Raw genomic sequence first — 26,054 nt, 5'->3', positions numbered from 1 at the left:
AAGAATTTTCATGAAGTAGATCAATGACAGACTTAATGGCAGAAAGCAGCTCAGCAAACTACCTCCCTCAGTGATTTAAAGAAAACATCCACCTGAATAACCTGATAAAGACTAGGGGATAGTAGCTGCATGGACTTGCCACAGAGCTGAAGAGGGGACCATTAAGGAGAAAGTGAGGTCAGGATCAACACCCTTTGCTGTGTCACAGGGAAAGACAATAGAACACTTTTTCTTTGACCTTATCTAGATACAACAACTTTGCCTTCAGTCAGGGAGAGGCATTCAGTCACCATGTCTTTTCAGGACCTCCTAGATCAAGTTGGTGGTATGGGGAGGTTCCAGATTATTCAGATGATATTTCTTCTTCTCTGCAATGCCATGGTGGCCCCTCATGTTATGTTGGAGAACTTCACTGCTGTCATCCTTGGTCATCGCTGCTGGGTCCACATTCTTGACAACGCCACAGTCTCTGACAATGCCACTGGGACCCTCAGCCAGGACACCCTCCTGAGGATCTCCATCCCACTAGACTCAAACCTGAGGCCAGAGAAGTGCCGGCGCTTCATCCACCCACAATGGCAGCTCCTTCATCAGAATGGGACCTTCTCAAACATGAGTGAACCAGACACGGAGCCCTGCATGGATGGCTGGGTATATGACCGAAGTTCCTTCCTCTCCACCACCGTGACTGAGGTAATAGATTTCATTTTCTTCTCATGAGTGCTTGACCTGGGTGTGTAGAAGCAATGAAAATAATGAACATGCTTTGAACCTTTAATTTTCATGTGTGTGCTGGTTCTTCTTTTGTCATAATCTATTGATTCTTTTTTGCAATGTGGGACACAACCTTAGTGTAATGATAATTCATAAATATGAACTGACTGTCACGGTGCTTTTATTCTTGTGAATGTCACAGTTTAAGCAAATAAATCATATGTCTTGTTAAAAATGTTAGGCTAAGTCACTAATATTCTGCTTTGATTGCAATTAGATATGTCTGTATGTTGATTAAAACCTGAATATGTTGATCAAAATCTGAATACCCAGACTGAACTCCTAGAGTAATCCCATGAGAATGTATGCACCAATGTTCAGGGTTCAGTAAATTCTTCACGGTCCTTGAATGGTCATGGTAAGTGGCCAAATTTGAGATTTTTGCATTGTGGGTTAAATGTGATCATCAATGTAACCACAGTTATAATGAAGTCTCCCAAGGTAAAATTTTATAAACTGAGGACTGGTGGTATAATTCAAGCATTTTTAAAGAGCGAAGCTGTACAAGAAGATAGGGGCCTGATCAATTGAAAACTGAAGGTGGTGTGAAGGTGTTTTTGTTATGCTGGTTTCCTTGTCTTCCAGTGGGACCTGGTGTGTGAATCTCAGTCACTGAATTCAGTGGCTAAATTCTTCTTCATGGCTGGAATGTTGATGGGAAGCATTGTATGTGGCTATTTGACAGACAGGTGAGTGTCTCTGGTTTCTAGTTCTCTCTACCCATGGGTACTGTCACCAGCTATGACTCAATTACGTATATGAAAAAAATTATTGCAAATTATACTGCGCTGGGGGCACATTATTCCCAGGGATCTACAAACACAAATGCAAATTTTCATTCTGTGTGGTGAGTGCTACTTTTTAACATTTGAGTCCTGTGTGCAGAACATCACCATAAGATGTGGAGGTGTTTTAGTAGAGGGTTAAAAAGAAGGTGCCACAACATGGAGTTTGAAAGATCACAATGACTTAACAATGGGGACACAAAGGAAGATGTGTCATCACACTGGATCCAGCCTGCTTGAGTATGCTGGTAGAGAGAAGAACATTGTCAGTGTTGCCCAGGGGAATTGTGCTCAGTGCCTCCTGGATACTGCACTGAATGATTCTGGTGCTCAGGGAATGGTCATTGGGGCTGAGTGGCCAATGTGGGATGGGTGGAGCATCCTATTCCTCCTGTAGAGTCCATAGCAACATGTCATTTGTGGTGTTGGGGAGGACATGCCAGACCCATTCAATTTCCTTTTTGGCTGAGCAGCTTTTTAAAGATGACTTTTTCAATCATGTAGGGTATTTAAACTAATGACAACTGGTGTCATAATTTGTGGTATGAGAATCTTGATCCTGTACTTTTGAATATCTGTTTTGAAATGACAGGAAACCATTGCCCTCATTTTTTACTGTTAATTACTTTCTTTTTGAGTTATGATATAGTCTTTTTTAACTTTTATTGCCTTGTACTAATCACTGCTATGTAGAATTTCTTTTTTTAAGGAATTAGAAATAAACAGTTATTGAATATGAGTATACTTGTCCTTTCAATAGTCACTCTTTCATGCATCTTATTAGATCTTTATCATATCCTGAGGCTATAGGTATCTTATGCTTTTAATCTCACAAATGAAATTTGACTTAGGGCAGTTTCTTTGCATGTATGATAAATAAGGTTGCAATCTTCAAAATAAAATGTTTTCAACAGTGACATGTTATTGCATATAAGCAAGCACTTCTGTGACTAGAGCCATTTCTTATGAATCCCAGGCATCCTTTGTCTGTATTTTTGTGTAATTTTTTTCCTTGCCTTAGAGTAATATATACTGTTAATAGAATTTCAATTTACTTATTTACTGACTTCATGAACTGCCTTTCTGAATAACTCATAAATGAAGTATTACTTCAAAAATGAAGAATAAATTCATGAATAAAGACTACTAGGAATTATCAAGCTTGAGGAGCTAAAAGATAAACTAAAATAAAGCTAGATTAAAAAGAGTCGCAACTTGCATGGTACTTTCAGAACAACAAGCATTTCATCGACATATGACCTATGGGAGTCCTCGAAGGAGAAGAGAGTAATGTGCTGAAAGATTAGTTGAAAAATTCCTGCAGTATACAAATAATATTTCTAGAAGTTTTTTATAGATCCGTAAAATTTTCTATAACATGATTACATCATCTGCCAATAAGGACGGGTTAATTTGTAGTTTTTACATCTTCTCCTTTGACTCTTTTCTCATCAGTAGCTAGGATCTACAGTTCACAGCTAAATGAAACTTGTGAGAGCTGAAATTCTGGCTCTCTTGATGATCTTCAGTGAATGTATGGTGACTTTCCTCTGGAGTGTGACGTTAACTAAATAGAGGTCTGGTAGTTTTCCTTCATAATTTTCAGAAGTTCCTTTTTATTTCCAGTTTTCTAAGGGCTTTTATTTTAAAAAGTTTTTATTTGTTCTAATGAATTATACATGATAATTCAATGCATTTTTGTATTTTGATATATCATAGATAAATAGAGTATAATTTCTTCAATATAGTCATTCTGTTGAGGTGAATTTATTAAATGGGCTAATCCATAGATTTCACTTTTGTTTGCTTTGTTCCACTTTTTTCAAAAGGATTTGGGGCTAAGGGTAAGCTTACTACCATGCTTCCCTGTCGTAACATATCTCAGTATCTATGCTTCTGTATTTCAGTTCCTCCTGTATAGCTCAGCCTTTTAGAACTACAGTCAACTTCTCCATTATAACCCTATACTTATTTCCAGGACTTACCCTCAATTAACAGAAACCTGGGTTTCTAATCTTAACAGTGATTTTTTGATCCTATGCCTACTTTCTGCTTCACAAGTCTCTATTCTGGTTTTCATCTTCCTACTGCTCAAACCCAGGCAAATATTTCATCACATAAGTTCTACTTTATCTTGCTTCTGAACTAATACTCAACATTGTGCTGGTGGCAGAAATTTTGCACACTGTCATCACTTCTTTTAAACCCAGGAGCATTTAACCACTGGGCCACATCCCCAGCCCTTTTTTGTATTTTATTCAGAAACACGGTTTCACTGAGTTGCTTAGTGAATCACTGTTGCTGAGGCTGGCTTTGAACTCACAATCCTCCTGCCACAGCCTCTTCAGTTGCTGGGATTATAAGTTTACACCATTGTGCACAGCTGCCATCACTTCTTATGTGAAATATATTACATAGTTATGTACAGAAGCTTACACTCTTAAATAAAACCAAGAGGTAAGTACTGAATGGCAAAGAACAAGAAAACTGGTCCTATCACTTGTACAAACAACCTTCTTCCCACCACCCAGTACTATCTTTGGCAACTAGAGTATACCTGCTCTGGGTTTGTTGAGGAGTATAATTTCTTATTTTTCTGATTGAATAGATTGTAGAATCACATTGGTCATGTGGTCATATATGTACATGAGGAAGTAATTTCTGTTTCATGCTACTGTACTTCTTAGCCCCAAACCCTTTCTCCTCCCTTTACTCCTCTCTACCTAATATAAAGTAACTCTTTTCTTCCCTAGTGTCCTTCCATCGTGAATTAACATCCTTATATCAAAGAACATATTCAGCCTTCAACTTTTGGGGTTTGGCTTATTTTGCTTATCATAATATTCTCAAACTCCATCTTTTTACCAGCAAATGCAACAATTTCTTTCTTCTTTAAAGCTGAGTGATATTCCATCATATATATACCACATTTTCTTTATCCATTCATCTATTGAAGGACACATATGTTGGTTGTATAGTTTACCTCTTGTGAGTTGATTGGCTATAAACATGGATGTGGCTGCATCAGTGTGTAATGCTGACTTTAAGTCCTTTGAGTATAAACCAAGCAGTGGGATAGATGGGTAAATGGTGGTTCCATTCCATGTTTTCTGAGGAATATCCATGCTGCTTCCCATAATTGTTTGCCTGTATTTCCAGTCCTATGAACTATGTACGAGAGTACATTTTCCCCCACATCCCCACCAACGTTGTTGTTGATCGTATTCTTGATAATTGCCATTCTGATTGCATTGAGAAGAAATATTAGTAGTTTTGATTTACATTTCTTCTGAATGCTTTTCTCTGAAAGATTTTGAATTTGATACCTAATCTTCATGGGAGAATGCATGTCTTACTCCATTCTGTAGGTCTAACAAATACCTGAGACTGGGTAATTTAAATGTAGTAGGATTGTGTTTCTCACAGACATGGAGACTGGAAAGTCCAAGGTTCAGGCACCAGTTGAATGGGCCACTGGTATGGTCTTGCTGTCTGCTGCTTAGATGGCTTCTTTTTGCTGCACCTTCACATGGTACAAGGAAGTCAAGGATGTGTTCTTCATATTACAGGAGGGGCAATATTTTATTCCAGTGGGAAAAAATGATAGAAATGATTCGTAAGGAAGCTAAGGCATCAGAATTCCTAGAAAATCACTCAAATAAATTGATTACATATTCTCTAAAATAGAGATAATGGAAAAGGAGTGCTTTTAAACATACAAGGGACTGTCAATAGAATATTGGGTGATTTTTCTTCATAAAACATGGAAGTATCCCAGCGTCCTCCTCTCAATAAGAGGCATTCTACCATTTAACCTATGCATGTGTGAAATCATACTTTACAAAACAAAACCATTGGATTAATGCATCTTAATTAACATATAGTTCACATTTCTAATTGCTACATAGTGCTCCACCCTGGGGATCCATAACAGTCCTCATGTGTCTTCTTTTGGAAATGAACAACCAGATTACCACTGAATGCTTGCCATCCAAAACCTAAGGAACAGGTCAACTTCATATGGCTTTTCTCCTGTGAGAAAATACACCTTATGTTTTTACATATTTGTTTTGTTGTCCAAGGCCAACAAAGTCAAACTCAGCAGATAGAAATTCTTGTCCAACCCTTCAGTAACTTGGATGTACCACTTTAGAGATTTTCCTATTATGTCATGTTAGCCATAGTTTGTGCAGTTTTTAGAGTCCCAAGGGCTGATTCAAATACTTAATACACAATATTGACTCTTCATAATGCTATGTGTATGCTTTAGTGCAAGAGATATTTATGATGTGTTAATATCTCTGACACTGCAGCATGTCTTACATAACTTGAACTGGTGTCAAACTACTGGTAACAAATTCAAGAATTCTTTGTCGCACAGAACCTATTTAAAAAGAGGGAGATTTTCTTTTGGGAATATCTGCTGCTGATCCTTTACAGATTTTTTTATAGGTGTGAAGTGCTTTCTTTGTCCCACATTTTACCAGTTGTTATTGTTCCAAAATCCCATCTTTCCCTTTTCCATAGGTTTGGAAGGAGGTTACTTTTGACATGGAGTCTATTCCAGTTGGCCGTCGCGGAAACCTGTGCTGCCCTGGCTCCCACCTTCCTGGTTTACTGCTCACTACGCCTCCTGGCTGGCATGTCCACCACAACCATCCTGACAAATACTGTTCTTCTCAGTAAGTCAACACTGATTTTTGGACCTTTACTGAACTTTGACTTTGACCTTGGTATTCTACCTTTGCTTGAAGTAAACACTCAGTGATGTTTTCTTTCAGTTGTAGAATGGACAACTCCAAAATACCAAGCTATGGGAGCAACAATGGTGGTCCTCTCTGGTAATTTAGGACAGAGCATGATTGGAGGCCTGGCTTATGGTATTCGAAACTGGCATACTCTCCAGCTGGTTGTGTCTATACCCATTTTCTTCTTATTTATTTCTCAAGGTATGAGCCCAATTTCCTCCTTCTCTTATAGGATCATAGGATGGAAATGTGGGTGACATCAGGACATAAATATACATTTTGTCTTAGATCTACCCTTGAGGATGAGCTCTCAGAACAGGTGTCTATGTGTGATTGAGAAGCAGGGCAACTAGGACTGTTAGATGAAATTGAGGACACTGAATGACCAATCTTTCTTTCTTTCTTTCTTTCTTTCTTTCTTTCTTTCTTTCTTTCTTTCTTTCTTTCTTTCTTTCTTTCTTTCTTTCTTCTTTCTTTTTTCCTCTTTCTTTCTTTCCTCTTTGTTTCTTTCTTTCTTTTTCTTTGTTTGTTTGTTTCTTTCTTTTGCAACTACAAGAGTTTATTGCAGGAATATAGGCTTAGAAGGTGCTACAGGGACAGAACAAAGAAGCACTCAACCCTTGTATCTGAGGGGTCTGGGCTAATAAACCTTCTTGAGTTATTTGCTTTTCAAAGGCTTTTTCATAGGAGTGGCTTATGCTAAGCAGGTATGATTGACAGATTTTCTGTCTTGCCCATAATCTTATTGAACATGTGCCAAAAATTCATTTCTGGGTTTTACATTAGATACATGAGATACAACTAATATGCATGGGATCTTAAACAGGGGTTTCCCTGATTTGGTTAGTCTAGGTCAAACATGGGACTCTGTGCATGTTTCTTGGGATGGCTGGGCAATCTTTTGAAAAATAGGATCTTGCTGTTGATACTTCAGGGAAGTTAGCTCTTTTGATAATGCAACTTTGGGGGATTAAAGGGAGGTCTTTAGGTTCACATCTTTTGTGCTAATGGGGGAGGGTCTTGCCTTCTGAATCACGGTCCCTATTTGTTCCTGCCTAAATCTCCTCTGAGAGGCATTGCCCTGAAATTCCTAGAGGGGTGCTGAGGGCAGAAGTTCAGTCTTTAAAAGCTTCTTCCTGCTAGATTGAATGATGTCTCTTCCTAACTTTGGGTCTTGACTATTTTCTATACATAGAATTTTCCCAAGGCCTGAAAATGAATGTTCAACTGGCCTAAGGGTACAGTGAGTGGTGGGAATGGGAGAAAATTACTCTGAAGCTACCATCTCGAGAAAGATAGTCTGTAGATAGGAAGAAACAAAACCAAGAGGAGGCTAAAAACACAAATACCAACACACAGAACTAAGAAGCATGAGGGAATCAGGTATGGGATGATCCATGAAAACATCCTAAATCCCACCAGGAGCAAACACAGCAAGTGGCTGTGGTTATGGTGCCAACTTGGGTCATCAATTTGGCTAATAGGTGAGGGGCTTGGTGTCATTCTGGAGTATAAGGAAGGATGGGAAGGTTCCTGTTGGGCACAGTGTGATTATGAGAAGCTCCATTCTGGTAAGAAAAAAAAAAAAGAAAAAAGAAAAAAGAAAAAAACAAGATGTGCACATGTGGTAAGGATAACAAGAGGAAGTGATGGCAGTGTTATTACTCAGATTAAAGGATGTCTAAAGATCTATGCATCAACATTAATCCAGGAGGCTGGATCAGCCTCTGGGTTGTTTGTGAAACAGTGGTTTTAGATCTTCACCAGTTTACAACTGTAGGATAGAGTGGCTTCTGTTATGGTTGGAGCCAATCCTGGATTAAGCCTGGACATGTGGACCCAGGAGGGCATCTGCAAAACTTGGCTGCCTGCAGTGTGGTGAGGAGGATCAGCCTGCTGATTGTTTTGCACTGTTGTCTCACCCTGTCTCTAGTGAGTCTTAGAGTGAACCACAGTGTATCAGTCAGGGTTCTAGGACCTGAAGTTGGATAGTATCACAAAGGCTGTCTGCCAGCTGGAGAGCTGCAGAAAGCAGGAAATGCTGAGCCCAAGAAGCTGGAGCCTCAGAACAAGATGGGTCAATCATGTAGCCCCAGTTCAGAATGAAAGTCGGGAAACTCCCTGGAGAGTCATTGGTGAGAGTCCAGTTTGATAGAGGGAAGGAGTTGGATTCTTATATCCTCAGGAGTTTGCACAACCATCAAAATACCCATTCAAGGTCATTCGAGCTTGCATCTGCAGCTGCTACCTTGTTTTGCCACCTTTTGTTCAATCCAGTTGCCCAAATAATATTTCAAATAGTAACAAGTAAATACTTTCATAAAAGTATATCTTAATTATTGCAAGATATATAATTATAACAGAAGTATTCTTTTATGTAAAATTTCTATTAAACCTAGTGTTATATTTAGTAAACTACACAAAATGTAAGATAGCCCATAATATTCACATCCCTTGACAAATAACAAATAATTTCTAAGAGACAATTTATAATGCAAATTAACTATGAATTCTCTGATGTTATTTTCTAAAAGAATTAACACTAATAACAGAAGAGGAATATATTATCACATGAATATTATAGAACATCCAGTTTGTCCTAGCTTGGAAACCTTATTTGTCAGTTTAGAAATAGAATTTTTTCAAAAAACATTTTCCATCACAGAGGAAAGTAATTGAAGAATAGACAGCCTCCACCATGTCATGTACTTGTGTGTATAGTCATGTAAAATAAAATGCCCAGAGATTTGAGGGATTTTCATCCATGTAATTGATAATGGATGAAAGAAAGAAGAAATTTAATATCTTAACCAATTTTTGCTTCTTTGTTTGTGAAATGCCATTCATTAATAGAGCATTACAGTAAAGAATAGTAGTTGGGTTCATCCTGCCAAAATCATATATGCATAACTCCATAGCTCTTTTTTTTTATTTATTTTATTTATTTTTTTTACGTTTACATAGGGTAATGATGTTTATTTTATTTTTCCCCTCCCCCCCACCCCTCCCACCCCTCCCACCCCTATTTTCCCTCTACACAGTCCTTCTTTCCTTCATTCTTACCGCTCTCCTTAGCCTAACTCTAAACCTAACCCTAAACCTAATGCTAGCCCGTCCCACCCCCCATTATATGTCCTCATCCGCTTATCAGCGAGATCATTCGTCCTTTAGTTTTTTGAGATTGGCTTATCTCACTTAGCATGATATTCTCCAATTTCGACCATTTGCCTACAAATGCCATAATTTTATCATTCTTCATTGCGGAGTAATATTCCATTGTATAAATATGCCACAGTTTCTTTATCCATTCATCAACTGAAGGGCATCTAGGTTGGTTCCACAATCTGGCTATGGTGAATTGAGCAGCAATGAACATTGATGTGGCTGTATCTCTGTAGTATGCTGATTTTAAGCACTTTGGGTATAGGCCAAGGAGTGGGATAGCTGGGTCAAATGGTGTTTCCATTCCAAGCTTTCTGAGGAATCTCCACACTGCTTTCCAGAGTGGCTGCACTAATTTGCAACCCCACCAGCAATGTATGAGTGTTCCTTTTTCACCACATCCTCGCCAACACCTATTGTTGCTTGTATTCTTGATAATCGCCATTCTAATTGGGGTGAGATGAAATCTTAGGGTAGTTTTGATTTGCATTTCCCTTATTACTAGGGATGTTGAACATTTTTTCATATATCTGTTGATTACTTGTACATCTTCTTCTGTGAAGTGTCTGTTCATTTCCTTAGCCCATTTGTTGATTGGATTATTTGTATTCTTCGTGTAGAGTTTTTTGAGTTCTTTATAGATTCTGGAAATTAGCGCTCTATCTGAGGTATGGTTGGCAAAGATATTCTCCCACTCTGCAGGCTCTCTCTTCACATTTCTGATAGTTTCCTATGCTGAGAGAAAGCTTTTTAGTTTGAATCTATCCCAGTTGTTGATTCTTGCTTTTATTTTTTGTGCTATGGGAGTCCTGTTAAGGAAGTCTGATCCTAAGCCAACAAGTTGAAGATTTGGACCTACTTTTTCTTCTATAAGATGCAGGGTCTCTGGTCTGATTCCGAGGTCCTTGATCCATTTTGAGTTGAGTTTTGTGTAGGGTGAGAGATAGGAGTTTAATTTCATTCTATTGCATATAGTTTTCCAGTTTTCCCAGCAACATTTGTTGAAGAGGCTATCTTTTCTCCATTGCATATTGTTGGAACCTTTGTCTAGTATGAGAAAATTGTATTTATTTGGGTTTGTGTCCATGTCCTCTATTCTGTACCATTGATCTACCTGTCTATTTTGGTACCAATACCATGCCGTTTTTGTTACTATTGCTTTGTAGTAGAGTTGAAGATCTGGTATTGCAATACCCCCTGCTTCGCTCTTGCTACTGAGGATTGCTTTAGCTATTCTAGGTTTTTTATTCTTCCAGATGAATTTCATAATGGCTTGCCCTATTTCTGCAAGGTACATCATTGGGATTTTAATTGGAATTGCATTGAATCTGTATAGCACTTTAGGTAGTATAGCCATTTTGACAATATTAATTCTGCCTATCCAGGAACATGGGAGATCTTTCCATCTTCGAAGGTTTTCTTGAATTTCTTTCTTTAGTGTTCTGTAGTTCTCATTGTAGAGGTCTTTCACCTCTTTTGTGAGATTGATTCCCAAGTATTTTATTTTTTTCGATGCTATTGTGAATGGGGTAGTTTTCCTAATTTCTCTTTCTGAAGATTCATCACTTATGTATAAAAATGCATTGGATTTATGAGCATTGATCTTGTAACCTGCTACTTTACTGAATTCACTTATGAGTTCTAAAAGTTTTCTGGTGGAATTTCCAGGTTCCTCTAAATATATAATCATGTCATCAGCGAACAGGGATAGTTTGAGTTCTTCTTTTCCTATTCGTATCCCTTTAATTTCTTTGGTTTTTCTGATTGCTCTGGCTAGAGTCTCAAGGACGATGTTGAATACAAGTGGTGATAGAGGGCATCCCTGCCTTGTTCCAGTTTTTAGGGGGAACGCTTTCAGTTTTTCAGCATTTAGAATGATATTAGCCATGGGCTTAGCATAGATGGCCTTTATAATGTTTAGGAATGTTCCCACTACCCCAATTTTTTCTAGTGTTTTGAGCATGAAGGGATGCTGTATTTTATCAAATCTTTTTCTGCATCTATTGAAATAATCATGTGATTCTTAACTTTAAGTCTGTTGATATGGTGAATGACATTTATTGATTTCCGAATGTTGAACCAACCTTGCATCCCTGGGATAAAACCCACTTGATCGTGGTGCACTATCTTTTTAATATATATTTGTGTGCAATTTGCTAAAATTTTGTTGAGAATTTTTGCGTCGATGTTCATTAAGGATATTGGTCTGAAATTTTCTTTCCTCGATGTGTCTCTGTCTGTTTTAGGTATCAGGGTGATATTGGCTTCATAGAACGAGTTTGGGAGGGTTCCCTCCTCTTCTATTTCATGGAATAGTTTGAGGAGTATTGGAATGAGCTCTTCTTTAAAGGTTTTGTAGAGCTCGGCTGAGAACCCATCTGGTCCTGGACTTTTCTTTGTTGGTAGGCTTTTGATGACCTCTTCTATTTCATTGCTTGAAATTGGTTTATTTAAGTTGTGTATGTCCTCCTCGTTCAGTTTAGGTAGTTCATATCTAGAAATTTGTTGATGTCTTCGAGGTTTTCTGTTTTGTTGGAGTATAGATTTTCGAAATAGCTTCTAATTATGTTTTGTATTTCACTCGTGTCTGTTGTGATGTTTCCTTGTTCATTCCGAATTTTAGTAATTTGAGTTTTCTCCCTCTTTCTCTTTGTTAGTGTGGCTAAGGGTTTATCAATTTTATTTATTTTTTCAAAGAACCAACTATTTATTTTGTTAATTTTTCCGATTGTTTCTTTTGTTTTGATTTCGTTGATTTCGGCTCTGATTTTAACTATTTCCTGTCTTCTACTACTTTTGGTATTGGTCTGCTCTTCTTTTTCTAGTGCTTTGAGCTGTAGTGTTAAGTCGTTTATTTGTTGATTTCTACTTCTTTTTGTGAATGCACCCCATGAAATAAATCTTCCTCTAAGTACTGCTTTCATAGTGTCCCAGAGATTTTGATATGATGTGTCTTTGTTCTCGTTTACTTCTAAGAATTTTTTTATTTCCCTCCTGATGTCTTCTGTTATCCATTCATCATATAATAGTGTATTATTTAGTCTCCAGGTATTGGAGAAGTTTCTGTTTTTTATTCTGTTATTTATTTCTAATTTCAATCCATTATGATCTGATAGAGTACAAGGTAGTATCTCTATCTTCTTGTATTTACTAACAGTAGCTTTGTGGCATAAAATATGGTCTATTTTAGAGAAGGATCCATGTGCTGCTGAGAAGAAAGTGTATTCGTTCTTTGTTGGATGGTATATTCTATATATGTCCGTTAAGTCTAAATTGCTGATTGTGTTGTTGAGATCTATAGTTTCTTTATTCAATTTTTGTTTGGACGATCTATCCAGTGGTGAGAGAGGTGTGTTAAAATCGCCTAGTATTATTGTGTTGTGGTCTATTTGATTTCTGGAATTGAGAAGGATTTGTTTGACGTACGTGGATGAGCCAATGTTCGGGGCATAGATATTTATGATTGTTATGTCTTGCTGATTTATGCTTCCCTTAAGCAGCATGTAATGTCCTTCTTTATCCCTTCTGACTAGTTTTGGTTTGAAGTCCACATTATCTGAGATGAGGATGGATACTCCAGCTTTTTTGCTGTGTCCGTGTGCATGGTATGTTTTTCCCCATCCTTTCACCTTTAGTCTATGGGTGTCTCTTTCTATGAGATGAGTCTCTTGCAGGAGCATATTGTTGGATTTTTCTTTTTAATCCAATCTGCCAGTCTGTGTCTTTTGATTGATGAATTCAAGCCATTAACATTCAGGGTTATTATTGTGATATGATTTGTATTCCCAGTCAATTGACTCATATTTGTTTTTGACATGATTTGGTTTCTCCTTTATTTGCCTATTCCTTTACGCTAGCGCCTCCTGCTGCTGATTTGCATCATTGTTTTTCATCTCTTCCTCATGGAATATTTTGCTGAGAATGTTCTGTAATGCTGGCTTTCTTTTTGTAAATTCCTTTAGCTTTTGTTTATCATGGAAGGATCTTATTTCATCGTCAAATTTGAAGGTAAGTTTTGCTGGGTATAAGATTCTTGGTTGGCATCCATTTTCTTTCAGGGCTTGGTATATGTTGTTCCAGGCCCTTCTAGCTTTTAGGGTCTGGATTGAAAAATCTGCTGATATTCTTATTGGTTTCCCCCTGAATGTAATTTGGTTCTTTTCTCTCGCGGCCTTTAAAATTCTGTCTTTATTTTGTATGTTAGGTATTTTCATAATAATGTGCCTTGGTGTGGGTCTGTTGTAATTTTGTATGTTTGGAGTTCTATAAGCCTCTTGTACTTGGTTTTCCATTTCATTCTTCAGATTTGGGAAATTTTCTGTTATTATTTCATTGAATAGATTGTTCATTCCTTTGGTTTGTTTCTCTAAGCCTTCCTCAATCCCAATAATTCTCAAATTTGGCCTTTTCATGATATCCCATAGTTCTTGGAGATTCTGTTCATGATTTCTTACCATCTTCTCTGTTTGTTCAACTCTGTTTTCAAGGTTAAATATTTTGTCTTCAATGTCTGAGGTTCTGTCTTCCAGGTGTTCTATCCTATTGGTTATGCTTTCTATGGAGTTTTTAACTTGGTTTATTGTTTCCTTCATTTCAAGGATTTCAGTTTGGTTTTTTTTTCAGTATCTCTAACTCTTTATTGAAATGATCTCTTGCTTCCCGTATTTGGTCTTTTAACTGTTGATTGGTGCGATCATTTAATGCCTGCATTTGCTCTTTCATCTCCTCCTTCAATGCCTGCATTTGCTCTTTCATCTCCTCATTAGCTTCCCTGATCATTTTAATTACGTACATTCTGAACTCCCTTTCTGACATTTCTTCTGCTGTGCTGTCATTGGGTTTTATTGATGTAGTATCTAGGTTTGTTTGGGACATTTTCTTCCCTTGTTTTCTCATAATGGTCAGTTGTCAGTGGGACCCTGAGATATTGCAGTTTTCCACTATTGGCTTATAGTGTCCCAGTAGATTTCCAGTGTATCACCTCCCAGCCTTCCGTAGCCTGATGTCTTGGAGGAATCTGATAAAGCAGCTCATTCGAAGAAAACTGCCCCTAGCCCCCTACTGGTTCCACGTTTTGGAACTGGCTCTGTGCGGAAATGCTCTCACTGTGGGCCTGCACCGTGCAGCTGGCCGTGTGGAAAGAGCCCACTGCCGGAGTGTGGAAGACTACCTTGGGAAGACTCTAGCTGCCCTGCCCGGCTCCGCTAAGCCACCTCTATCTGGGCCTGCCACCCGGGCTGAGCTTTACCCAGTGGGCAGACTCACCCATGGCTCTATTTCAGTCCGAGTCTCTCTATGCCTCCCCCTCTTAGCTCCTGGTTTCTGGAGCGACCGGGGGTGCAGTCTCCCTCTAGGCCGCCATCTTGGATCTCCCCGTGAAGAGAGCCCGCAGCCGGAGTGGGCAGAGCCGACTGAAGAGGTCTCCGGCTGCCCTGCCCTGATCCCTGAGGCTGCTTGCAGATCGAGGCTCTCCGCTGGTTCTTTGCAGGAGTACACTGCGCTGCAGCGGCTCCGGGAGTCGGAGCCTGCTCTGGTCAGAAAGACTCTCACTAGCGGGCCAGTTCCGTTCTGAGAACCTGGAGAAGCTGGCTGTCCCATAGCTCTTTAATGAAGGAGCAGTTGTCTTTCTCCAGTTGAAAGGTGTAGGCACACTGGACACCTTACATTATTTCTTTCATGGATATTCTTCCTTCCATCTCTTTAGAAAGTCTTAAGACAGGTTTGCTGTTCCTCAACCCAAGATGCTGGTCAGGGAGAAAACCTATGTGGTGAGAAATGACTCCCAGAGAGATGATTACAGATTAACACAGTGAGATGAGTTCAGGCAGACCAAAGGGTGTGCCCTTTGGTGCACTCATCCATGATGTCAATCACCTTCATAACAAATCTGCAACCTGGGTGATGTTACTGTTCCCATTACATAGATGAGAATGTCCAGGCAGACTGAGCTTCTTGTGTATCCAGATTCCATCACAATGGCAGGAGCAGGAGTGCTTCCAGTCTGCATGGGGTCTTCCATAAGCAAAACTATTTGAGGGGTGCTTATTTTAGGAAAAGAACACTTTATGAGTAAATGTTTCTCATGCCCTTACAAGGAACTTGGAGAAGGTCTGAAGAACTCAGTGTCCCTCATTTCTCAGTGCTCTGAGCTCCAGAGTCAATGTTCATCCAGTCAAGAGGGGAGCAGATAGGGGTCTATGTCTGCTTTCCCAACTGTGCAGGTGTACTGCATGTAGGTATCATTTCCCATTGGCCCAGTTATGGTACCAGGCATCATGACAATATGTTTCTTGACTTAACTGAGTAAGTGGTAGGTATTCGATTGAAGTACAATGAAGGTGATATGAAAAATATCAAGTGAGAGTTGACTACCCTTCCATCATCTTCGATCAGGTGGGTGTCAGAGTCAGCTCGGTGGCTGATTATCAACAACAAACCTGAGGAGGGCTTACAGAAACTTAAAAAAGCTGCACGGTTGAATGGAATGGAGACTTCTGCAGATGCCCTAACCATGGAGGTGAGCAGGATGGGAGGTGCTTATGAGACAGAGAAGACACAGCCTGACATACTATTGAATGGTTTCTAAAGAAGCAATATGCTGTCACTGAAAAGCCTGGAAACAGACATTTTATTGAGAGGAGCCAAGGAGCCTGATTTGTTCTTCAAATTCAATGCATATATCTTCATCTTCAGAATTTTATTCTTTATATTTGATTATTATTTAAATTGACAGATAACATTGTATATTTTTTTTCTTTACAAAGTGATGTTTTGATGTACATGCACAGGGTTGAATGATTAAATCTAGCTAATTAATACATGCATTACCTAACATATTTTTCCAGATAGAGCAAATAACCTATACTTTACATTTTTAAAAGAATACAATATACTGTCATTGATCCTACAAAAGTTCTGGGAAATTTGACCAATATCTCATTCCTTTTTTCCTACCCACCACGAGCAACCACAGTCTCTGGTAACCATCACTATAGTTTCTTATTCTATAAGATCAAATTTCATAGATGTCACTATAAGTGTGATTATGTGGCATTCATCTTCCTCTTTCTGGATTATTTCACATCAAATAATGTCCTCCAGGGTCATCCTGTTGTCACAAGCACCAGGATTTCACCATTTCCCATGAATGAATAATATTCCACCTCATGTAGACAGACCTTCCTCTGTATGCTCTGGAGTTATAACAGCTTTTTGACGGAGTCATTAGCATTTTCTCTTTCTAAACTGCATGTAGGGGTAGCTTATTTCCTTTTATCTGAAGTATGCTTTTATTTCTTTCTGTCTCCTGGTTACTTGAGTTCTTCCAGTGCCATGAAGATTTGGAGTGTTGGAGTAGCATCCTTGTCTTGTTCTAGACATTACCAAGAAATCTGTCTGGTCCCCAGACACCCATCACTGCAATGTTAGCTGTGGGTTATCACATTCGGTTTTTGTTGTGTTGAAGTATGAGCCTTGCACCCCTAATTGGTTGAGGGTTTTTATGATGACAGGGTGTTGAGATCCATGAGCAACTTTTCGATATCAGTCACACATCAATGAAATAGTTTGAGAAGTAAACAATAGTTATCAGTGTCCTCTGTCTATATCATGTTCACAAACATCTTCCCAAAGCTCAGTTGATTTGTTTTATTCTTCTACTGGTTCCTGAATGTTACATTTCTTAGTTTGCAAATGCATTCTGCCTTGTCTGTGCCTTTTTATCTCCTTCCCCTATCTTTCTTGCTTCCTTGCACTTCCTTTGTGAGTATATTCCATGAATCCCTGTGAAAATCCTTTGAGAGATAAAAGACAGAAATGTTTACAGCTCCAGTCTTCAAAATGATCACCCATCCTCACCAGGTCAGTGGGCTTCATAAAGCCCCTGACAGGTCAAGTAAGGGAGCAAAGTAAATTTCCAGGTGGGAAAACTAACCTTGATGTAGGGATGGAGGCTCTGAATGCATCTTGAAAGTTGTAGTGTATGAAATGTGTCTTCTAGGTTAGGGTAGAACTAGCCATGGTTAAAGAGTCAGGGTATGTTTCTTTGCAGTTGAGTCCAGTCAAATGACTTCAGAAGGGCAAAGTCAGTGGTGTCCTGGTAAATGTTTAACGCCAACATTGAAAGATTTGGAAAAATCCTCGAGTCCAGAATTGTGGGAAACATTAACTTCTGTTGTTTGTTAAACTCTACCAGAGTCTATTTACACTTAACGTGATGGTCTCAACAGGCTCATAAATCATTTAAAAATTTAACAAAGAGCTCTTCAAAACCTGTAGGAACTGACTATGGGACACCTTTGTGTGTAGGACTGAAGAGCTCAGACTGCTTTAGGCTTTTCTCCAAAGCATGGTGTGATCATTGGCATAAAATAGCAGTTACAGAGAAAGATGCTTTTCTAAAACAAGAAGAACCAGCAAACCCCACTTGAATATGTGCCACTTCCTCCCCATGTAAGGGTTACCAGGAATAACACACTTGGAAAGGTCCCAATGACAGCTAGCATTGCCCACCTAAATATCTCTGGAAGTTCCACTCATTTCTGTTAGCTCATCAAAAGTGAGTATCTGGTAACAAATTAAGTCATCACGCCCTGATGTTTTGCTCTGATATTGGAAGGACTTGAAGGCCACTCTCAGGCATGGCAGTCCTCATCTGAAATGGATTTAGGGTCTTCTTGAAGCCAATTCTTATAATACCACAGTAAAAATGGTCAGTGATCATGGGTTTATGTTTGGGATGCAGAGTGCCTCCCCATGATTGCCTCTCTAACACAAGCATAAATCCTGTATTCTGGGGATGAAACTAGGGTTAGAAAGTGTAAGTCAATTCCTGATGGTGTAGAAATCCTCATTCATGGGAGGAAGTCCCATTTTCAGAATTTCTTTGTATGGAATATTTTGAAGTGAACATTACAGTATTATTGCATTTGTGGAGGAGGCAAGACAATTAGTATTTCTGAATAACTAATGAATTAATAAGTAGAAGTGTTCCATTAAAGTAGTTTGACATGCTTGTTTATCACCTAGTAAATGACCTAGACAATGTGTGGGAGAAACACATGATTATTTTGATGGATTTCCTATTTCTCATGGTACTGGTTCTTTTATTTCTTCTTCTTCTTTCAATGACATGGAAATGGAGTTATAGCAATATCAGTCACCTTGCCCACGGTATACAACTGGTAAGTGGCAAGGCCAATGTAGTACTTCAGTATAAAACCAAGTCTGAGTTTAAATCAAATTAAAGCAAGATCCCCCTGATTCCAAACTGAAGTTAATTTCAGGTTCCTCTTTCATGGAGACCAACATGTAAGGTATTCTCCAATCTAGGAAGACTCAAAAACTAAAATAAATATAAAAAATAAATTGTGAGGAAATAATTTTTCTTCCTGAGACAGGAAATCTCTATTCCTACTATTGGTAAATGTTTGAGAAAAAAATTCTACTGCAAATATTTCTATTTGTGAATGGGACTTTGAATTGTAATCTTACTAACTCATCTTTTGGTTTCCTTCCTCATATATATCTCTAACATACACACTCTGTTCAATGATAGACAGTCCTCTCCAGTTCCTGCTTAATATATCCTCATTTCACAATTGTCCTGAGGTTCCTAGAACTTCCAAGTCCACTTATCACACCACTTCTATGCCTGCCATTTTTTCAATGTCTGTATTTTCCACTAGAAACCATAGTCATTCACCAAACAATGTGTGTTCCCAGTGCTTCCCCAATACCCTTTCTTTTCTGACAACTGAACAAGATGTTGCCTCTGTTATTATTGAAGGCTGTGAGATCCACCATGAAGGAGGAGCTGCAGGCAGCACAGAAAAAACCTTCTCTGTGTGACTTGTTCCACTCTCCCAACGTGATTAAATGGATCTCTCTTCTGTCCTTGGTGAGGTAGGCTTCACACCATGCCTAGGAAAGTAGTGGAGAAGGACTGTATTTCTTATTTCAATGTGTACAATATGCAGTGATCACAGCTTTGGAGACAGAAGGTGAGGAGGATATAGAGAGCATTTCTATGGCTGGGGTAGTCAAAGGGTGATGGAAAGACTGGCACAGGACCATTGCACAGCGAGAAGTTCTATTCATCATATCACACTGCTAGGTTCACACTGGAGAATTGTGCTGCACACTTCAATCCTGTACAGTATTTTTCTCTGCTTTTCATCATTGTTTGCATTTGTTTTAATGGAGGTATAATGAAAGAGTGAGTTGCAAGAGCAGAAAAAACTTGAAAATGCTAAAGATCCATCCTGTATTTCCACAATATGCCTCGTGACTCCCCAAACTAAACATTGCTGATTGTCTACATTTGTTTTAATATAATTACAAAATAATCACCTGCAAGCAAATATTCAAAAAAAAGATATGTCTGTATATTTTAACACCAATAAATGACTCATCAAGACTGACCCACTATTATCATCATCTAAGGATTAACGCTCATGATATGTGTCCTTCCTGTTTGTTTCCTGCAGATTTGCAATAATACTGCCCACTTTTGGCCTTTTCCTGCACCTGCAGCACCTGGCAACCAATGTTTTCCTGGTTCAGATTCTCCTTGGTGCAGTCGGCATCCCAGCCAATTATATTTCTATTTGGACACTGAATCACAAGGGCCGTCGAATAAGTCTGTTCTTTTTCATATCCATGGTGGGAATCTATTTTCTGGTCATCATATTTCTGCCTGAAGGTGAGGAAATAGCACAGTGTAAAAAAAGGAACTATCTTCCCCACTTTCCTGAGGATTTTTCCAGAGGAACATGTAGGAATCCAAAGAATTGGGTTCAAAATATTCCCTGAAACCTATTGAGCATTTAGGACATTCTGTCATTGAATTCATAGGAAAACAGCCAAAAGTCAGTAACGTTGGCTGAGATATGGGATTGTCCTCATTATGATCAAGAAGTACCTGGAAATTGGGGCCTCTGAGGCTTGGATTTCTCTAGGTCAGAATACATCATTTCCTCATTGGAGAAGGGCGTTTCCTTGCAAACATGTAGGTCTAGACTCATCATTATGAGCTAGTACATGCAGACTGTCTGACACTTCCTGTGCCTGGCTCTGAATTACTACTCAAACTTCATTGACAATATATCCTAAACACTATGTGTCCCCACATGAGTCTCATCTTTGGTCACCTGAAAAGCAACCCTAATTTTGGGAGTCATCTTGACATGAGGAAACAATCCCTGGTGGTCAAGTACAGAAGAGGTATATAGCAGTGACAACATATCAATCCCATGATTTGCTCAGCTCCTTGTGTTGTAATGTGTTTTACAAAATCCCACATTGGTGGGCTGCATTTCTCTCTTTATATCTCTTTGGTTCCATGGACTTAACCCAGTGACATTTTACAACTGAGTCACATACCAACTTACTTCACTTCTGGACCGGGTCTTGCTAATTCCTTAGGGCTTCTCAAAGTTTCTGAGTCTAGATGTGAGCACTTGGTCCTCCTGTCTTAACTCCTGATATGCTGGGATTATAGGCATGCACCACTACCCCTGGCTATATGCTCCACTCCTCTTGAAAGAGAACAGTAATGTCAGTTTCTTGCCCTGGAACAAAGCCCAATTCAAGGCTTAAAGCTCTCATGAGATTTTCTTTTAATTGAGTAGAAAACTGACTCTATGAAACGTTCCCTCAGTGGTTTCCAAAGTCTGATGCATTTTACATTCTAGAAGTTCTTAATCTTGAGTTTTCAAACAGTGCTCTGGATCAGGGTACTTTCCAGTTTGTTCATTAATATGTAATTCCTGTCCTTTTGTGACTCTCTTCCACAATCTTTACCCCATGCCAATACTGTGCATGGACCATTTTTTGAAATTCTTTGAGGGCCAGGGTGAGTCTGACACCCATCACTAATTTCCACATGACAGTCACACTTTCCACAGGAAGTGTAGAGGAGACACTGGACAGAAAAAGAAAGAGAAGTCTTCCTGCATTCAGCATCTTTTCTCCTTCCTTGAAAAATCTTAGAGAGTCAAGGAGAATGAATGCAATTACTCAGAACCTTTTATTCACCATCAGTAAATCTGTGCAGAAAAGTCCCATGTCTCAGTCACAAATTTTATCTGTATGCAGTTTCTCCACAGTATATTTTTACACTGTGAAGATCTCCAATAAGGGTGTTTTCCATTCATAATTTGGGTTGTAATTTTCATATTTCCTGTCTCCTGGGTCTTCTTCTTTCCAGAAATGCAGACCATGCGTATAATTTTGACAACTTTGGGAGGAGGACTTTCTTCTGCCTCTATTTCCTGTTCTGTTACCTTTTCAAATGAACTGCTCCCCACCGTCATCAGGTACAAGTTCTCTTAGGTTCCCTGTCATGGTTAAAACATCCCTTCCCAGCTTAATGACTTATCAAAGGAAGAAACCAAAAGTAATGATGGTAATGATGACAATTATAGTGAGAATTTACCCAACGTAAGCTTTTTGCCAGAGAATTTTAGGTGTGCTCATATACCACTAATGTACATCTCATGGATTCTTTGGAGTCACCTAAATTAGAGAAGCTATTGTGCAAGTCACAATAGCCAAGTTATGGATCCAGCCCAGGTGTCCATCAACAGATGAGTGAATAAAGAAAATATGCTACATATACACAATGGAGTGTATGCAGCCATATAGAAGACCAAAATTATGCCATTTGCAGGTGAATGGATGGAACTGTAGAAGACCATGGTGAGGGAAATAAGCCAGACTCAGAAACTCAAGGGTTGAATGTTTTATTTATGTGGAATGTAGAAAGTTAGAAAGGGCATGAATTTTCATTAAAAGAGAAGGAAGTCCTCTAGAGTAGAGAATGGGGATTGGAGGGGAGGAACTGTACAATGAACTTGACCAAATTTTGTTCATATACAAATATATCACAGCAAATCTCATTTAGTATTTGGTATAATTATAATGTACCAATGCAGAAAATAATGCATAATAAATAAAGTAAATGAGTAACAATATTTTTAAATGATAAAACATGTCCTAGTAATCTGTGAACATGAGAGTAATTGTTATCCCAGCAAACAAAATTTCAAAAGCAAGAGCAAGTCATCAATCTTCACATGCCTATGTGTACCCCTTGTTGTCTCACATAATCAATGCAAAAAGCTGACAAAAACCCCATGTGCATTATCCCCAGATTAATTTTGCAATTTTTTTGTTGTTGTTTTTTGTGATGCAGAGCAACAGGTTTAGGAATCATTGGAGTTTGCACTAACCTGGGGGCAGCCCTGGCGCCCCTGTTGATGATCTTGCAGACATATGCAGCACCCATTCCCTGGGTCATCTATGGAGCCTCCTGCATCCTTGCAGGTCTTACTGTCTTGCTCCTCCCAGAAACCAGGAACCAGCCTCTGCCTGATTCCCTCCAAGACATAAAAAATGAGTGAGTGAACTGTCTCAGGGTCTCTTACAAGAATTTTGTCCATGGGTCTGAGATGGGAAGACAGATTCCACTGGAGCCACTGTATCTTTGACAAGCTGAGACCTACACTCTTTCTGGGAGTCAGTGCCTTTGGTTTAGTAAAAGCAATATTCTTTCACCAGCAATCTCAGATGTCCCCCTGAAGATCTCCAGAAAACACAAACCATGTCTACCCAGCCTACATCAGTAGTTTCCATGGTAAATGTTACAAAATTAGGTCTCCCCTGTGTTCCTGATCACAGTGAGACACAGGCTTCTGAGGGTATTTCACACCCAAGGCCAATGTTAATGCAAATCTCACCCTCCTTGTCCTACTATCCTGTAACCTACTGAGGGCTAAGAGATGTTTATCACTGTAACTTCTTATAGGTGGAGGTTTTCCCTGGTCACAGAAGAACCCAGGGGAAATCAAGACAGGATGAGGGCCCTTTCCACAGGTGACCATATATCTAAGGAAAGAGGCTTCATGTGTTGCCATGAGATTCAGACCATTCAGTTTACACTCAGAATGAAAGTGTTTACAAAAGAGCAGAACTCAATGACAAATAAAGTAATTTTATAATGATGAAGGTTTGAGGAAGGGTTTTAAACTTTTGTGTACTTCTCTGGGGCTTTCAAAGACTCCTTTGGAGAATGACATTATACCCAAAGATGACAGTAGAAATGATCAAAGCTGCTTTCCAAATACTCCCAGGAGGTGTTTTCTTTTACTTCACGTGATTTACTCAAATACTTGGGCAGGTATCATGTTTTTTTTTACCAAGGTTGGTGGAGGAAGGATCAGCTTGCTCTAAAGAATGCTGGAGATACCTTGTTTCTCTATGTCCTTTTATGTTTGTGTTTATTTCATTGTGGTTTTACCATATCTGTTCTAGGGGGAAAGTCTCCAGAGAAGTGAAGCAGGAAGATCTCTCCATCAAAGTGACACAGTTCTAAGGAATTACAGATATTGAGTATGATCAAAGAGGAAGGAAAAGAAAGAAATATCAAGTACTCTTGGATACCAGCAGAAAAATATTTAAATAAATAAGTGCAATTGAAGCCATGGATCCCATTTAAAATTGTGGTACTACTTTTTTGTGTATGAGATTCTTTATGAATCACAAGGAGTTCATAGGTACTATAATACCTTAAAATACATGGAATAATATTTACATTGTTGTAGATACCTACAATGTTTCTGATTAGGGGGACAGAATTACCTTAAAACCATTTTTTTTTTCTGAATTGACAGGAAGAGTATTTTATGGGATGATTACAATGAAGAATCCCATATGCTTGAAACAACTTGAAACATATTTCCAAACATACCTGATAATTGATACTAGTATGTGTGTCTGCTTTCTGCTTGGCAACAAAATCTTTGAGGTAAATGACTGAAGTCAAGGAGAGATTTATATGGGCAAATGATTCAGAAGTTTCTTTCCATGGTTACTTGGCCCTGTTTCCCTTGGACCTATGGAAAGGGAAAATATTATGGTGGGGAGTGCGTGGTGTAACAGATCTGCTCACCTCATTGAAAACAAGAAGTAGAGAGGGGAAGTTACCAGGATCTTGATAACCCTTCAAGTCACACTCCTAGTGACTTAACTCACTCCAACTATGTACGACCTCCTGAAGTTTCTACCACCTCATAATCACACCACCAGCTGGTGACCAAGCCTATAACACATAATTCTTTGGGGGACACTTCAGATCCAAATTCTAACTTTCTGCCCCCAGGTCCCAAAAGTTTATGTTTATCCCACAGTACAAAAAGTATTGAGACCATCTCTGACGTCCCTATCTCTTAACAGTTCAACATTTCTCCAAGTCCAAAATCTCCTCTTAGCCTCAGCACACACCCTTAGCTGTGAGTCCCTATTTTTAAAAGTTTTAAACTTCCAACGTACAATGGTGCAACAGACACAGGGTACACAATCCTGTTCCAAAGTTGGGAATAGGTGCCTAGAAAGGAGAGATGACTTCCAGCATGAGAATATCAGGCCTATGGATGTTAGCTGGGATCAAACAGAGGAAGGTTGGAGCAACACAAGCACTCCTTGTCTTCTATTGCAGCTAGCAATACAATTAGTCAGATGGGAACTTTGACAAGTTATGTGGTACTATTCCCTGGTTCTATTTACTTTTATATTTTCAGAAATTAAAACATAAGACATTTGTACTCAGGTCTGCAGGCCATAAGACAGAGCCATTTTACAGCTCTTGTTGACATGGTAATTTAGGAAATTGCCAGTAGAACTGATAAAATACAATTGGCTATCAAATGCCATAGATCTCTTTGCATGCCACCACAGGTAAAGGTCAGAGTAGTACTAACAAATCCTGCAGAAGTCAAATTCCTGATGTGGGTGCCTCTTGCCAAATCTATGAGACCAGTCTAGAATATGTCCACTATTGCCAAAAACATTAAGTCAAACACACAAAATATTGACACAGTCCACCTATTTAAGAAAGACACCCAATATTTTGGTAGTATGATTAGGGCAGTAAGGTACTGGTGAATGCTCTGCAGGATACTTGATTATGTCATTGGGGAGTCCCATTTTGTAACTGTCTGGACAGAAAGATCTCAAATCCCAGAGGCCAGTGATACCCATAGGTTGTAATTTCTTCTGGGGTCACTTTTAAACAGCCAGTATTTTCATTGTGGAACCAACACATAGGTAGACTCCCACTATATCCAGTATGATTAAAACCAATTGTATGAATAGGGACAGTATGTTTATTTGGAAAACCTCCCATGATGTGTGTATCATTTGTAATTATTGGAATGTATTCGCCAGTCCACATGAGTGCACTAAAGATGGATATAGGAAATAAGTTCAAGAAGTTTCACCATGATTCCTGATTACCTAACAGCCCTGTAAAACCAGATAGGCACAAATATGGTGGCTAGAACTTTAATAACTTCCTTCTGTTTCACATGAGATCAGCATATTGCATGAGGTTCCTCATTTGTCTGAATTATGGCTTGAGATCCTCCATGGTGACTATGAACAGCACACTAAGGTATCCAGATAGGATGAGTTGCAGCTTCTGAAAAGACACAATCATGGACTCTACCCCACATTATCACTGGATCTGGTCTATTCCATGACCTGTTTGTAAGTCTCTCCATTAAACTAAGCCTGACATGCCTACTGT

General features: G+C 38.9%; 1 protein-coding gene across 2 annotated transcripts; it reads left to right on the top strand.

Moving 5' to 3' along the window:
• LOC124975519 (solute carrier family 22 member 9-like) lies at positions 1–23,961 on the top strand. Of its 2 annotated transcripts, XM_047538201.1 has the most exons (11): positions 1–693; positions 1,360–1,463; positions 6,087–6,241; positions 6,341–6,508; positions 8,093–8,102; positions 15,863–15,986; positions 19,257–19,372; positions 19,957–20,171; positions 21,678–21,786; positions 22,665–22,868; positions 23,783–23,961. In XM_047538201.1, exons 1-11 carry the CDS (start codon positions 292–294, stop codon positions 23,841–23,843), a joined length of 1,668 nt encoding a protein of 555 aa, XP_047394157.1. In that variant the 5' UTR covers positions 1–291; the 3' UTR covers positions 23,844–23,961. The 2 variants fall into 2 exon arrangements, with proteins under 2 accessions (XP_047394157.1, XP_047394156.1); XM_047538200.1 differs by lacking the exon at positions 8,093–8,102 and having other exon boundaries at positions 6,341–6,494; positions 15,842–15,986.
• The last annotated feature ends 2,093 nt before the right edge of the window (positions 23,962–26,054 follow it).

This window comes from Sciurus carolinensis, unplaced genomic scaffold (assembly GCF_902686445.1).
Source record: "Sciurus carolinensis unplaced genomic scaffold, mSciCar1.2, whole genome shotgun sequence".
NCBI classification, from domain to species: Eukaryota; Metazoa; Chordata; class Mammalia; order Rodentia; family Sciuridae; genus Sciurus; species Sciurus carolinensis.
This window is presented reverse-complemented; position numbering and strand designations above follow the sequence as displayed.

Excerpts from the sequence above, each read along its gene's own strand:
- LOC124975519 (XM_047538201.1), top strand. The coding sequence starts at position 292 with ATGTCTTTTCAGGACCTCCTAGATCAAGTTGGTGGTATGGGGAGGTTC. Across the intron at positions 15,987-19,256 it reads CAGATGCCCTAACCATGGAG|GCTGTGAGATCCACCATGAA; the intron begins GTGAGCAGGATG and ends TTATTATTGAAG. Across the intron at positions 19,373-19,956 it reads TCTCTTCTGTCCTTGGTGAG|ATTTGCAATAATACTGCCCA; the intron begins GTAGGCTTCACA and ends TGTTTCCTGCAG.